The sequence below is a fragment of the Gymnoscopelus braueri genome (assembly GCF_963280865.1).
Source record: "Gymnoscopelus braueri genome assembly, chromosome: 20".
NCBI classification, from domain to species: domain Eukaryota; kingdom Metazoa; phylum Chordata; class Actinopteri; order Myctophiformes; family Myctophidae; genus Gymnoscopelus; species Gymnoscopelus braueri.
Window position 1 is genome coordinate 36,384,177 of NC_137622.1, and position 14,799 is coordinate 36,398,975.

At 41.6% G+C, this 14,799-nt stretch overlaps 1 protein-coding gene across 1 annotated transcript; it reads right to left on the minus strand.

Annotated features, from left to right (window-relative positions):
- Positions 1-280: 280 nt before the first annotated feature.
- LOC308076095 (GTPase IMAP family member 8-like) lies at positions 281-12,692 on the minus strand. The gene is made up of 10 exons (XM_080416206.1): positions 12,508-12,692; positions 11,520-11,570; positions 10,452-10,475; positions 10,173-10,199; positions 7,679-8,311; positions 6,038-6,661; positions 3,124-3,290; positions 1,916-2,061; positions 1,466-1,535; positions 281-702 (listed from the first exon to the last, which is right to left on the minus strand). The coding sequence occupies exons 4-8, from the start codon at positions 10,195-10,197 to the stop codon at positions 2,047-2,049; spliced, it is 1,464 nt and encodes a 487-aa protein (XP_080272332.1). The 5' UTR covers positions 10,198-10,199; positions 10,452-10,475; positions 11,520-11,570; positions 12,508-12,692; the 3' UTR covers positions 281-702; positions 1,466-1,535; positions 1,916-2,046.
- Positions 12,693-14,799: the final 2,107 nt, after the last annotated feature.

Consider the following 14,799-nt stretch of genomic DNA (forward strand, 5'->3'; position numbering starts at 1 on the left):
CATAATGGATACAATGGGGTTCTTGAACACCCTAGAACACCTCTGCACCCTGCCCCCATCCCTCCTTTACTGTTAACATACATGTTGCTGCTACTGATATGTCTTGTTATGTATGTATGTAAACCAGTGGCAACAGGAAAGGTTTGGTGGAAGGAGTAGTGTGGCTCACAGACACAATCAGGCCGGAATTGTAGTTCCCCGCTGGACAATGGCCAGGAGCTTTTATTCAGAAAACAGAATTTAAATAATAAACTTCACAAAACACAAATAATACCCGCCCCCATGGAGCTACTGTCTAACTAAACGCGGCCGGGCCGCTGTTTGGCTTACTGGTCTGTAGAAAGTCATTAGTCTGGCTCTCTGTCTATCCACTCTCTCTCTCTTCTCTCTCCAGTTGACTGACACACACACACACATACACACACACACACACGCGCTCTTACTCTTCTAGGTTTTCAACAAGATACTTCTCACACTCCTGCAGAGCATCGTAGACCGCTGACATGGCTCTTCTTCCTTTTTTATGCACAATGTCAAGCAACATTCTCATTCGATCCTCCCTGGTCTTCTCTGCCCTGATGATTTCGATATACGCCTCTGACAGCCACTGTTCACGAAGAAGCTCATCGAGAAGCTCATCAACCTCTGTGACGCGTCGAATGAGCTCAGTATTGTTCTTCCTCATGAAGTCAACTTTCATGTCTGTTAAAATAAAAAGTCAGACTATGTTATTTGATTTCTGCTTTCTGGCCTCTCAAAGGTAGAGGTGCACTGCACTTAAAGTTTAATGGCCCAGATGACTGAGGGAAGAAAAAAAACAGGACAATCATTGTCAATTTCATTATGTTGTAGTTCTTGGTTTGATGTCAGGGGCAAATATAAAGGTCACAGACAAGTAAAGATCTTCCCTGTAGTAAGGTGCCAAAATCTAAACTTATTCCTAAACTTCTCCTCCAGGGGCGGCGTTACGCGGGGGCTTCGGTGGCTATAACCACCAATGTTTTATCCAAAGCCACCAATACTATATATATATATATATATATATATATATATATATATATATATATATATATATATATATATATATATATATATATATAACCCTAACCTAACCCTACCCCTAATCCTAAAACCGAAATAAAGTAACACAAAACTGGGAAAAAAGTAAGATTTTCTCGCGAGCGCGGAGGACACATGCACACGCGCGTGTCCGTTGCCTGGGGGGCTGAAGTGGACAGAGGACATGTTGAAGTGGACAGAGGACATGTTGTCAGAAAGCACCAGGTTCTTACAGTACGTTTTAACAGCGGGCGACTCTCGGGCGATCGCCGGGCGACATCGTCCAAAAGATAAAGAAAATCCATCTTTCATCGCCCCCCCGCCCACTTCGCCCTATCGCCAGTAGTTGCCGGCTCTCATAGACATATAATGCACTTCCGGAAAATACTATCCTGATGGTTCTTACCCAGTGTCATGGCTGCACGATTACAGGAGATGACCACTCTCTGGATCTCCTCTTTGTCCAACACCACCGTCTAGTAGGACGGACACGGACACACACACACACACACACACACACACACACACACACACACACACACACACACACACACACACACACACACACACACACACACACACACACACACACACACACACACAATGCAGTGTATCCATTAAACACACACCACTGTCTACAACAAACACACATGACAGCATACACATTAAACCACATTATTACACACCTTGGTTGAATGCTTGATTCTGATTGGTCAATCAGTGAATTCATTGGTGTGTTATTTTTCAATATTATTACCTTTGAACTCAATAACAGAGCGCTGTCAAATGAAAGACTCAACAGGCAGTGAGGTGTGTGTGTGTGTGTGTGTGTGTGTGTGTGTGTGTGTGTGTGTACCTTGTCACTGAGCTGGTCCAGGTAACTGTGTGCGTTGTCGTCCTTGACCCTCAATAGACCCAGGGCCTCCAGCCTGAGGCTGTCCAGCAGAGAGGCCTTGTCCTGGGCAGTCACCGCCTCCTGCACCTGCTTCACCGCAGCCAGCACTGGATGGATGGACCAACACACACACACACACACACACACACACACACACACACACACACACACACACACACACACACACACACACACACACACACACACACACACACACACACACACACACACACACACACACACACACACACACACACACACACACACACACACACACACACACACACACACGGTTGAAAGACTCCACTGTGTTTGTGTTACTACTGTGCTATGGAAACGGTAGCTATGGGTCATAACGAGGTGGTGCGAGACCATTTGGACCGGAGCAGTGTGGTGTGCTGCGGGGCAGGACTGCTGTGTCGAAACCCGGCATATTTTATCGACTACTTCAAATGTGAGGTGGACTCTGGAAAATACTGTGGCATGGTCATGTTGGACCTCCAGAAGGCATTTGAAGGCATTAAATCACTCTATACTGATTGATAAGGCAATCGGTTTTGATCAGTGAACTGGATGAATCCTATCTGGAGGGAAGAGAACAGGTGGTGGATGTGAACGGAACCCTGTCCTTCCTCCTCCCAGTGAGCTGTGGCGTTCCTCAAGGAAGCATACTAGGGCCTTAACTGTTCCTAATTTACGTTAACAACATGACATCAGCAAAAGTTGGGAGAAAGCGGCATGTTGAATGGACAGGGGAGATGTTGAAGTGGACAGGAGACATGTTGAAGTGGACAGAGGACATGTTGAAGTGGACAGAGGACATGTTGAAGTGCACAGAGGACATGTTGTCAGAAAGCACCAGGTTCTTACTCTGTCTCTCGGCTGCATCATTACAGGAGCTGACCACTCTCTGGATCCATTAAACACACATGACAGCATACACATTAAACCACATTATTACACGGCTTGGTTGAATGCTTCATTCTGATTGGTCAATCAGTGAATTCATTGGTGTTATTTTTCAATATTGACCTCTGAACTCAATAACAGAGCGCTGTCTAATCAAAGACTCAGCAGGTGGTGAGGTGTGTGTGTGTGTGTGTGTGTGTGTGTGTGTGTGTGTGTGTGTGTGTGTGTGTGTGTGTGTGTGTGTGTGTGTTTGTGTTTACCTTGTTAGTGAGCTGGTCCAGGTACCTGTCCAGGTACCTGTGTGCGTTGGCGTCCTGGACCCTCAATAGACCCAGGGCCTCCAGCCTGAGGCTGTCCAGTAGAGAGGCCTCGTCCTTGTCAGCCACCGCCTCCTGCACCTGCCTCACCGCAGCCTGCACCAGCCTCTCTGGATGGATGGACCAGCGCACGCACACGCACACACACACACACACACACACACACACACACACACACACACACACACACACACACACACACACACACACACGTTATGTGAATATACTTTTATTGCTCCTAGTATTGATGATTTCTTGTATATTATTGTGTCTTTATGTCTTGATGAATTGAATACAAAGGACCACAATGGAAACAAACTCAGAGGGCTTTTTGTGTTATCCTTTTAGCATTATGGTATAATTGTTATAGGGTTGCCAACAGCAATACGGGACAGGTCGCCCCCCCCCCCCCCCCCCCCACACGCACACACACAGGAGGAGACAGCTCATTCTTTCAGATTATCCCGCACAGTTTTGAGGCCAACTTAAGCACATTGGCTGTTATCATCTCGGCCTTAATTTTTTTTTTGCAGTATTTGCATCATTAAACATTGCACTGTTCAGTGTAGTGTAGTCCTGCTGTTGTAGTTCAGTCTGTGTTTAACTAACTAAACGCTAGTATGATATACCAACATAACGTCACATGAAGCAACTTTGTAATTGTCAGTAGAGCAATGCTAGATAGATGCACCTTTATTTTGTGTCGCCCACTTGTGCATGTCTGTGCCAGCATGTTGTTTTAGGTTGTTTTCTCCTCCATAAGTATAAATTATTAAAAACTCCCTCCGACTGTCTGACACATTTAGAAGGCTCTGGACTGCAGATGTGTCCATTTACACAGTTAAAGCTTTTAGGAGGGCCTGGGCCCGCATCTTCCTCTCTATTTCCTCTTTCATGCTCACGGCCACCAGAGCGCATTTTTCCACACACACGCGCCACACAATGATGTGCCCGCCCACCTGAGGAAATCTCACACAAGCACACACATACAAACACGCGAGCGTGCACTGTGCCTTTACAATCGATACGACACACCTCCCCACCCCCCAAAACATTTTCGGATCTGCAACGATTCACACACATGACCTATTTGGATTCAAAATTGCCGAAAAGCTACAAGTTTGCTTGCCTGTATACTCCTTTAGCCAAATTTCAACACTCAAATCTCTGCTCACTCGCTCACTCCACAAGCGTTTGTAAATCAGCGATTTTCTAAGTGCGATACCGTTGTGTGTTGAAGTATAAACCAAGCTTATTGAGGCATGAAAAGCACCACAACTCACTGAGTTCTCAAACGATTTACACGTGGTTTGGTTTGTATGACACAGGATTAAGAATGCTGGCTTTCATACCAAAAGGCTTACATAATAACGGATTCACGGATTGCACGCTATGTTCATGATTTAAGGGATTTTGTTTCAAACAGAGCATTCCTGCAAACTTTAGAAGCCAATCTTAGCCAAGACCTGTTTCATTTACTGACTATAGAGATACTGTGTACCGATTTGCGTGATGTTTTGACAAAATCTGTAGGAGTAATATCAAAAACTGTGTTTTTCAATACATCGACCTCCTGGTGGCACTATAACAGGCCCATGTGAACATTTCGGGGCAGTGGTTCTGCTCTGGCATTCAGGGAGTGTGTGTGCACATTTTCGCTGCGAGTGGCCGGTGTCGGAGATTAGCTCCTCACAGACGGACGGACGGACGGACGGACGGACAGACAGGGTGCAAAACATAGTCTCTAGACGTCCTAGACTCTTCTCCCTTCCCTGAATCACCCTGGACAACGCTACACACATCAGAGACTCTTTTCAAGGTTATAATAGTTTAGGATTTTTCATTATAGTTTAGTTTTAGTTAGTTTTGACAATTCTTTTTCTAATTCAGTTAGTTTTAGTTGTTTTTTTAGAGCGGGTTTGCTAGTTTTTATTTAGTTACAATTTTTGTGAGAATTCTTAGTTTTAGTTTAGCTTTTATTAGTTTTAGTTTTTTTCATACTTTGGGTTATTTGTCAGGTGCAGGATTCAAAAAGGTCAGAGTAAGTATTGTGTAATAAAAACTCAACAAAAGATACCATTTAAATATATATTCAGTTACTGTTGGACAATTAATCATCCACACAACTATAACAGTCCACAAGATAGCAGCATTAAGTGCAAAATGTACTGTGCCTGGTATAAATAAAAATAGCCATACAATATAAGAACATAAACCCTTTCATGAGACACACAGGGACCAGGGGTTTCTGGGTGCTCATAGAGGCTGCCTTGTCAAGGTACTCGCTATCAGTGGTGGGAAAGGTACTCACATTTGTTACTTAAGTAAAAGTATCAATACTGCAATGTAAAAATACTCTGTTACAAGTAAAAGTCCGGAATTAAAAATGTACTTGAGTAAAAGTACAAAAATTTTACTAAGTACAAAAGTAGAAGTACTCGTTATGCAGAATGTCCCATTTCACAAGTTTTCAAAATGTATAAAAATCTTTTGAAAATAGCAGATCTAAAAGCTCTCAATGCTTCGCATCACGACGCATTGTGAGCTTGTAGATCGTCTATTTTCAAATGGCCGAAATGTATGTAGGGCTGAAGTGGTTAAGGTATGTTTTGTAATAATAATCAAAATACCTCTGGAATGGAGGATCGCGACCGGGCAATTTGTATTTTTTCCTATACTACAACACCCCTGTGTGTGTAATGAGCTGATCTCCGTGAGGACGGAGGTCACAGAGAATATTCCATAATTGTTCTAAAGGTACAGTAAAATCGCTCGTTTTCGCTGGCAGCAGTGGCACACTATTATACTATTACTCTGGCAGTCAAAGAGTTAATGAGTAATGACTGGTTTCTCTCACCTTGTTTCCTTGCTGCATCTTGGAACATCTGGTTGGTGTAGTGGCTTCCAGTGTTCTTCTTCACCATCTGGTTGATTTTCTCCAGCAGCTCAGTGACCTGAGAGGGATCCTTGCTTTTGTTGTCAAAGACATGATAATGACCATTATATTTGCTGATTAAGTCTTGTAGTTCTGGAGAATCTTTCACAAATTCTTCAATTGTTTGACCTTTAAGCTTGAGTGAGTCACCATGAGTGAAGAGAATCATGGTGTATTTGTCTGAACTTTGTCCAAATTTTTCCTGAATCTTTGCCACAACTTTCTTCTCCTCATCTGTGTATCTCCCTAGTTTGATCACAGCCAGGAACACTTGAGGACCAGGAGCAGCATAAGTAATACAGTTTTTGACCTCTTGAATGGTTTCATCTTCACTGAACTTAGTGTCAAACAAGCCTGGAGTGTCAATAACAGAAACCTTTCTACCAGCCACTACACCACAGGCCTTATTACAGGTCTTTGTCACTGAGTTGGCTGCAAATCTGGATTCAAATGCTTCAGGACCCAGGATGGTGTTTCCTGTGGCACTCTTTCCAGCTCCAGTCTTCCCCACCATCACAATCCGGATTTCTTCATCATTTATGAGAACTAAAGAAAGAAAGAAAGAAAGAAAGAAAGAAAGACATCAATTTTTTAATTCTTCACATGGGCCTGTTATGGCGCCACCAGGAGGCCGATTTGTGCAAAACCCATTTTTTAATATTACTCCTATAGATTTTATCCAAACGTCATGCAAATCGGTACACAGTATCTCTATAGTTGTTTGATCAACCCGGATCTGTTCGATTTTCCAGATTCGATCCTCATTGGCTAAGGTTGGCTGGCTTCCAAAGTTTGCAGGATTGGTCCGCTTCGAACAAAATGCCTCAAATCATGAACGCAGCTTGCGATTACCTGGCGGAGACCTGTGCTCCGAGGAGCACTTTTTCTAGTTATATTTCATACTCATTTTATTTAGCTAACTAAAACTCACAAAGTTCAGAAACTTAACTTTTGCCTATTATTTCTCTGTTTCAATAATAACAATTTGTATTGTTTTTTAAATCGTTTTTATCGTTGATTAGATTTATGGTTTTTTTCTTGATAAAGCGACCTGCCACACCTGTGACTGGCACACACCTGTGACTGGCACACACCTGCTGGCCGGTGAGTGCCAGTTACAGGTGTGTGACTGGCACCTGAGCATGGGTCTTGCAACTTTGACAGAGATCTCTGGAAGATAAAAAGCCTATGGTCCCTCAGTGAATCAACCAGTCTTCTTGGGGTGTTGTCTTCTTGGTACGGCCACTTCGTGGTCTGCAGAACCCATGCTCACTGGCACACGGTCACATTGTAAAAGTGACTAATCAATAATAAAAATGATATCAAATAAAATACCAATGTCAATGGTATTACTGAAGGGGAGAAATAATCGACCGAAGTTAAGTTTCTGAACTTTTTGTGAAGAGTTTACATGTACATTACACTACTAATCATCAAAGGGGGTCCGGGGACCCCCAAGGGTCCTTGAGGGGGTTCCATGGGGTTTGCTGGTAGCAGTGGCACACTATTATACTATTACTCTGGCAGTCAAAGAGTTAATGAGTAATGACTGGTTTCTCTCACCTTTTTTTCTCTCACGTTTCCTTGCTGCTTCTTGGAACATCTGGTTGGTGTAGTGGCTTCCAGTGTTCTTCTTCACCATCTGGTTGATTTTCTTCAGCAGCTCAGTGACCTGAGAGGGATCCTTGCTTTCGTTGTTAAATACATGATAAAAACCACTATATTTGCTGATTAATTCATTTAGTTCTGTAGAAGTTTTCACAAATTCTTGAATTGTTTGACCTTCAAGCTGGTCACCATGAGTGAAGAGCATCATGGTGTATTTGTCTGAACTTTCTCCAAATTCTTTCTGAATCTTTGCCACAACGTTCTTCTCCTCTTCTGTGTATCTCCCTGCACTGATCACATACAGGAACACATGAGGACCAGGAGCAGCGCAGGTAATACAGTTGTTGACCTCTTTAATGGTTTCAGTATTACTGAACCCAGTGTCAAACAAGCCTGGAGTGTCAATAACAGAAACCTTTCTACCATCCACTACACCACTGGCCTGACTACAGGTCTTTGTCACAGAAATGGGTGAAAACTCGGCTTTAAATGATTCAGAACCCAGGATGGTGTTTCCAGTGGCACTCTTTCCAGCTCCAGTCTTCCCCACCATCACAATCCGGATTTCTACATCATTTGTTATGAGATCTGATAAATGAAGAAAGAAAGAAAGAAAGAAAGAAAGAAAGAAAGAAAGAAAGAAAATGGCAGCATGTATTTATAAATTCATCATTTGAAGTGTGTTGATCATGTTACAGCAACAATGTTTTAATTGGTGCATCATTTAAAGTTTTGGCTCTCTAATAGCATAGCATGGCTATGAATTAGAGGGGCTAGAATTATTATATGTCATACAAATTTGATTTAGCTAACTAAAACTCACAAAGTTAAGAAACTTAACTTTGGCCGATTTTTTCTCGTATTTTATATAGTTTTTTTATCGTTGATTAGTCACCTTCACAACGAGGTATAACTGTAAGGATCGTGCAATCGTGGAATGAACAACACAGCTAAACGTGTGGGTGGCGCCTCCAAAAAATTTGCCAAAATGCCCCAATATGCTTCAGTTGGTAATCACTGTCGTTTTGAGCGACCTGCCAGCACACACCTGCTGGCCGGTGAGTGCCAGTCACAGGTGTGTGAGCATGGGTCTTGCAACTTTGACAGAGATCTCTGGAAGATAAAAAGCCTATGGTCCCTCAGTGAATCAACCAGTCTTTTTGGGGTGTTTTCTTCCTGGTACGGCCACTTTGCGGGCTGTCTTTGACTTCACTAGTCTCACGGAACTTGTTTGTAAATGGTACCAGGGCTGACACCAAATAATGCTGCCACTCTGCGTATCATTGCACCATGGGCCTTATTCTGAAGGGACAAACCTGGCATCTTTCCATGGGGGCAGTGTTGCTGCTTGGAGCATACACATACACTCAACAAAGTTGCAGAAGTAGTAGGAGTACACCTTTACACTGTCACATTGTAACGGTGTACTCCTTGGACGTGACCCTCCCATTCCCACCGGGTTTGGTCAATTTGGCGACACCCCCCTTGGCCTGGGAGGCCACGCCCCACCCCCAGCCATTGGCGTTAACACAAACAGCATACTGATGCAGATTTTAAGACGGCAAGACGGAAACAAAGAAACAACAAACGACAAAGAAACACACCAAAGGGAGAAAAAAGGCCCAACATTTTAACTGGGCGATACTCGACAATACCAAGCGACACTACATGATTGGAGTCAAACAATACCAGCACCAAAACTAACAAAGGAGAAAACTAACACAGACATTCTGCAGAACATGTTCCACTATATCAGTGACAAATAAAAAGTCTTACAAACTCAAAATGTGTTATTTGTTATCTGTATATAAATTGTTTCGACATTGCTGTATTTCAACAACTGATCCCTTGTTTAGAATTTCAGCACAATGTTTCTAATTCAATATCAACATTTTACTATATGGACCATCAATACAATATAGACCTTTACTGACCCCTGGAGGGGAATTCATGTCATGGCATCAGTAGTAAAGTATATATTAGGTGTGTGTGTTATTTTTATATCCATTAGACCATCCGTTACACCACGGACCTGTTTGACCATGTTCGGTCCAGAATGATAACACATTCTCTACTGTAAGAAGCTCTTATTAAATTGAGTTATTTTGCAGTACCAGTCATACCTGAATACAATTTCTCTTTAATAAGATAACTACATGTGCCAGATAATACCCACATACAAATTACCAAGAGATACAAAAACCTTTTCTGTTGACACAGCCCTTACAACTGCAGTCATTCAGTCATAAGTAATACACAAAATAATTCAGACTTCAGCCTTTTCATAAACCATGTTTGTACTTAGGCTTTCTTGAATGTTTAAATTTAGAGAAATGTAAACATAAAAGCAGTAGTAGTAGTTGTGAGATTTAAACCAACATAGACTTAGGAACCACCAGTAGAATGAATCACCTCAGAATACAGAGTGATAATAAAACAGAAGACTTACCTGAAGTCTGGTCTGCTGGATTCATCTCTGAAACACATTAGAGTAAAATGTGTTAATCTGCACTTGATGAACTATTAACCTGTTGACTGGAGCTTACAGTATGTGTGGTAACACTTCATGAATATTATATTTTATTAAATTGTTGCTTAAGCAAAAACATATATATATATATTTAATTATTATGTATACTCTATTTTGTTTAACCATACTAAAATGACATATGCAGTACAGCAGTTGATTGCATGCAGTGGAACTCAGTACATCATGGATTTATCTTACCTGCATCACCACTATTTTTCACACCTACAGGGGAGAAAGATTACAGGTTAATACACATCATGTTAACTCTTACAAACACTATACATACATTTACTACATGAACACATGTTTGATCAATCAATTTGATCAAGAAGGTTTGACATGTTCTGTAAAAGTAGAGATGTGAGACAGTGATTGGCCAGTGGAGACAATTTACATTGTTATCATTATAGATCAGGGGTCTTCAACAGGGGGTCCGGGACCCCTAGGGGGTCCTCAGAGTTACTACAGGGGGTCCGCCAAATCTTTGTGTGATATGATTTTTCTTTTTACCTTAAACACTTAAACCCTAGCATCCCTTTTCTGAGGAGCACTTTAGCCAAATAGCAGATCTACAAGCCCACAACGCCTCACGCTGCGAGGCATTGTGAGCTTGTAGATCTGCTATTTTTGGCAAAGAGGTGGAAGTGTAGAAGAAAAAAAGAGCAGACCAAGTTAAAAAAAAAAAGTATAATCTGAAACACAATTTTATACAATATAGAGGGGGTCCCTGCTTCATCTCTCTCTCAGCTAGGGGGTCCTTGGCCTGAAAACGTTGAAGACCCCTGTTATAGATGTGTATATCACTGTTATCATTTTACATACAGTATGTATGTGTGTATGTACGTATGCACACACACACACACACACACACACACACACACACACACACACACACACACACACACACACACACACACACACACACACACACACACACACACACACACACACACACACACACACACACACACACACACACACTTTTTTATATTATTATTTGATTGTGCCCCCATTGGCCAATTCCGTCACTACATCTAAAAGAAAGTTCACTAAAACTATTTCATGCATACACATTTTTATAAAACAAAATGATTGATGAAGAAATACAATGAATTAATTGTATTATATTTGGTTTCATAATAAACACATTTTTGAGCGGACACATAGGCCTAGTGACTTCATGTGGTTTCCCTGTAGTCTACACAGGTGATAGAAGAGTGTTTAGAGTCAGCAATTCATATGGATTCAGGTAAAGCTTCAACACACCGTAACAGCAACAACTATCGAATAGTCCTCTCCAACACCAAGCTGGGATGTCTGTAAGAATAAATAACAAAATAAATCCATTATTGTATGAAATGTTATATGGCAGGGAAATAATAGTGATTAATTCTTTCACTATCACATTGCAATATGGCTTATTACTAAAACTAGAACTTCGGCCGCGCTGCGCACGGCCTCAGCTCTATATCATATGATTATTATATTTGATTAAGATATATGATCTTATAATAATCATGGGGCACGTATAATCATTATCTAATAATCATATAATATAATGAATCATCATACATCTTATTAAGTAATGTGTTCACAGAGAGACAGACAGGCTAGATATAGATAGATAAATAGTTAGATAGATAGATAGATAGAATATTCGTTTTATGCTGATGGATAGATAGATAGATAGATAATGTACATTTGTTTGTACTCAAGTACTGTACAAATGTGAGGGGTTTTAACTTTACTGGGTTATCTTCAATTTTCAGTACTTGTACTTCTACTCGACTACATCTCAGAGGCAAATATTGTCCTTTTGTAAACTGTAGATGTATATAAATTATATCCATAAATTATTACACAACCTGCATTAACCACTGTATCCCTATATACTTTGGCTATTTTAAAATAGCCAGTGTACACGCTCACAACGCGTGGCTTTGCGAGTTGTTGTGAGCTTGTAGATCAGCTGTTTTCTAAAGATTTTTCAACATGTTGACTTATTAGAGGTTGCACATGAACTCTGCAGCCGCACTGTGTCTCTCCAAGGCTGGTGATCATTTGGACGTGACATTGTGTGACAAAAACCCACAAAATACACCAAAATAACACTGTTCAACGGGCTAATTAGATTGCATTGTTGACATTGACCACACTAACGTTCATACAGGTTGTTGATAAGATGTTTAACATAGCCAGCTCACAGTGGTGGCTTATCCAACGGGCTTTAGGTGCTGAAGCACAGGGCACCAACCTGGGGGGGGGCACCAAATGGCGTGGGGAAAAAAAAAACGGCGAAAATCGGCGAAATTTAGAAGCAGAGCAGGGCTTCCCCCCCCCCGTTGACAAAACGGTCCCGGGGGGCACCGAACCGGGTCCAAGCACCGGGCACCGCGAAGGGTTAGTCCGCCCCTGCCAGCTCAGCTCGCCCTACTCTCACGGAGCCCTGTTGTTGCTGCGTCTGCCTGTAATGGCGACAGCAAGCTCTCTGGAAACTGGCCTCAGGATGACACGACCAATGAGAGTGAGCGCTTTCGTTGTTGCTAAGATACGGTGTATGGCACATGGGTCTCTGCCCCATAGCTTGTGGATCTCTGTCACATGATTGGCGTAGCCTGCGTTGCCAGGTCTGCCTTTTGTATAATCGATTTTGGTCTTATTTGGGCGCGCATTTGGGCTCGTTTGCATAGACCACGGCAGCGCTTGTTTCTTTCCGTTTGACTGATGTGGCAAAGGTGCTCAGTTTGGTGAAACGAACCATCCGGAAGTAAATTGCGAGCTGGCGAAGTGATTTGGGGCATAATGCGTTTCATATAATTGTACATCCTGCAAGTACAGTAACGGTATGGGAAGCAGGTATGCTGGGAGAATTTTTGTGAAAAGTTTGGAGTTAGTTGGGCCATGGGTCTGCTTGGATACCCTCCACATGCAATTATTTCGTCTCCATGAGTTTGCTTGTCAATTATAGTGGGAGGATAGTAGTTCTGTAAGATGTTGAGCTCTCAGGCTGTCAGCTTCTAGTGGAGCTGTGTGTGTGTGTGTGTGTGTGTGTGTGTGTGTGTGTGTGTGTGTGTGTGTGTGTGTGTGTGTGTGTGTGTGTGTGTGTGTGTGTGTGTGTGTGTGTGTGTGTGCATGTGTGTGAATTTGCAAATGCTGCACATCCATGACTCTGACACAAGTACAGAAAAGAACAGATTACAAAATGGCCCAGGTATGTTTTAGGGTGTGTCTCTCATGCAAAGGTGTGATAAAGTCAAGTGTGATTGGCTAGATGTGTAAAAGTCAAGTCCAAAGTCACCTCACTATATACAAATAACAAATTTAACTTGAATAAAGTCACAATATTTTGGAGTTCACCCTCTGTCTTTTCCATCTTTTTTGAGTCAATTAACGAGAGTAGGAAGCGTTTCCTAAATATGTCATATTATACACATGTGTGTCTTTAAAATTAAAATGCCTGAAGAAGGTCTATGACCTTAATAAAAGTTCTCCTTATTGTTCAAGTGAAGACGGTGTGTGGGTTATTAGATTTTCATGTGATCCCTGCCTACGCACCGTCTCTGAGCTGATCAGGTGTGCATAAGACCTAGTTTTTCCTGTCTTAAAAATTAAAAAAATCTGCAAACAAAACATGGACACTATACCAAAGCAGACGGTGAACCACCTATAGGACAGCAGTCACTACCTCCTCAACTAGTGACTGCTGTCCTTTATCTTCAGAGGAAATTTAAATACCTATGTGAACAGCCTGTTCTAGAGTTCTAAAATTGGTACTACTACTAACACCTCTCAATTAGTTCCAACCCAACTCTCCGGGGAAACATTGTGAGAGCCAATCAAAGTTGGGGCCTGGGCACAACATTTGCCAATATGAAGTTGTTGGATGTCTAATTAGGTTTTTTTTTTGGGTGCCGAATCCATTCCAACTACTGCTTTTAGTAAAATCAATATCTGGTCATGAAATCGGCCACGGCTTATTTTTAAGGGCTCTATCCATGAAATTGTGGTGGCTGTAATTTTCACTTATACAATTTAGTTGAGTGGTATATTTTGATTATTGGTCTTCCTAGAAAGTCAGAAGGCCAAAGGGGGAGGTAGTTATCACTTCTCCCTTAGACAAGCGACCCCCCCCTTGATTTACCCACCCCCTCCTCTTTTCTACTCTGTAATATTTTTATTTGTGATGATATAGAATTATTTATTCTGATGAATTTATATGTTGATGAATTGAATACATAAGACCCCAATGGAAACAAGACCGCAAGGACTTTTTTGGTGTTATCCTTTTAGACAAGGTGACTGACTGTACTCGTGTGCTGTTTTACATGTCTGTCTAATAAAATATTCAATCAATCAAACAAAATAGACTATTTTGTTGCCCCAAGACTAGTATCATTATAATGTTTATATTGTATTGTTTACATGTTATTAATTGGTCATCTTTACATAATATGCAAATGATGCTAATAAGGAAAGGTTGCATGACTTAGTTATTGGAAGAGATTAAATTATGGGCACCTTTCACAATGAAAAGCAAAAAATATAG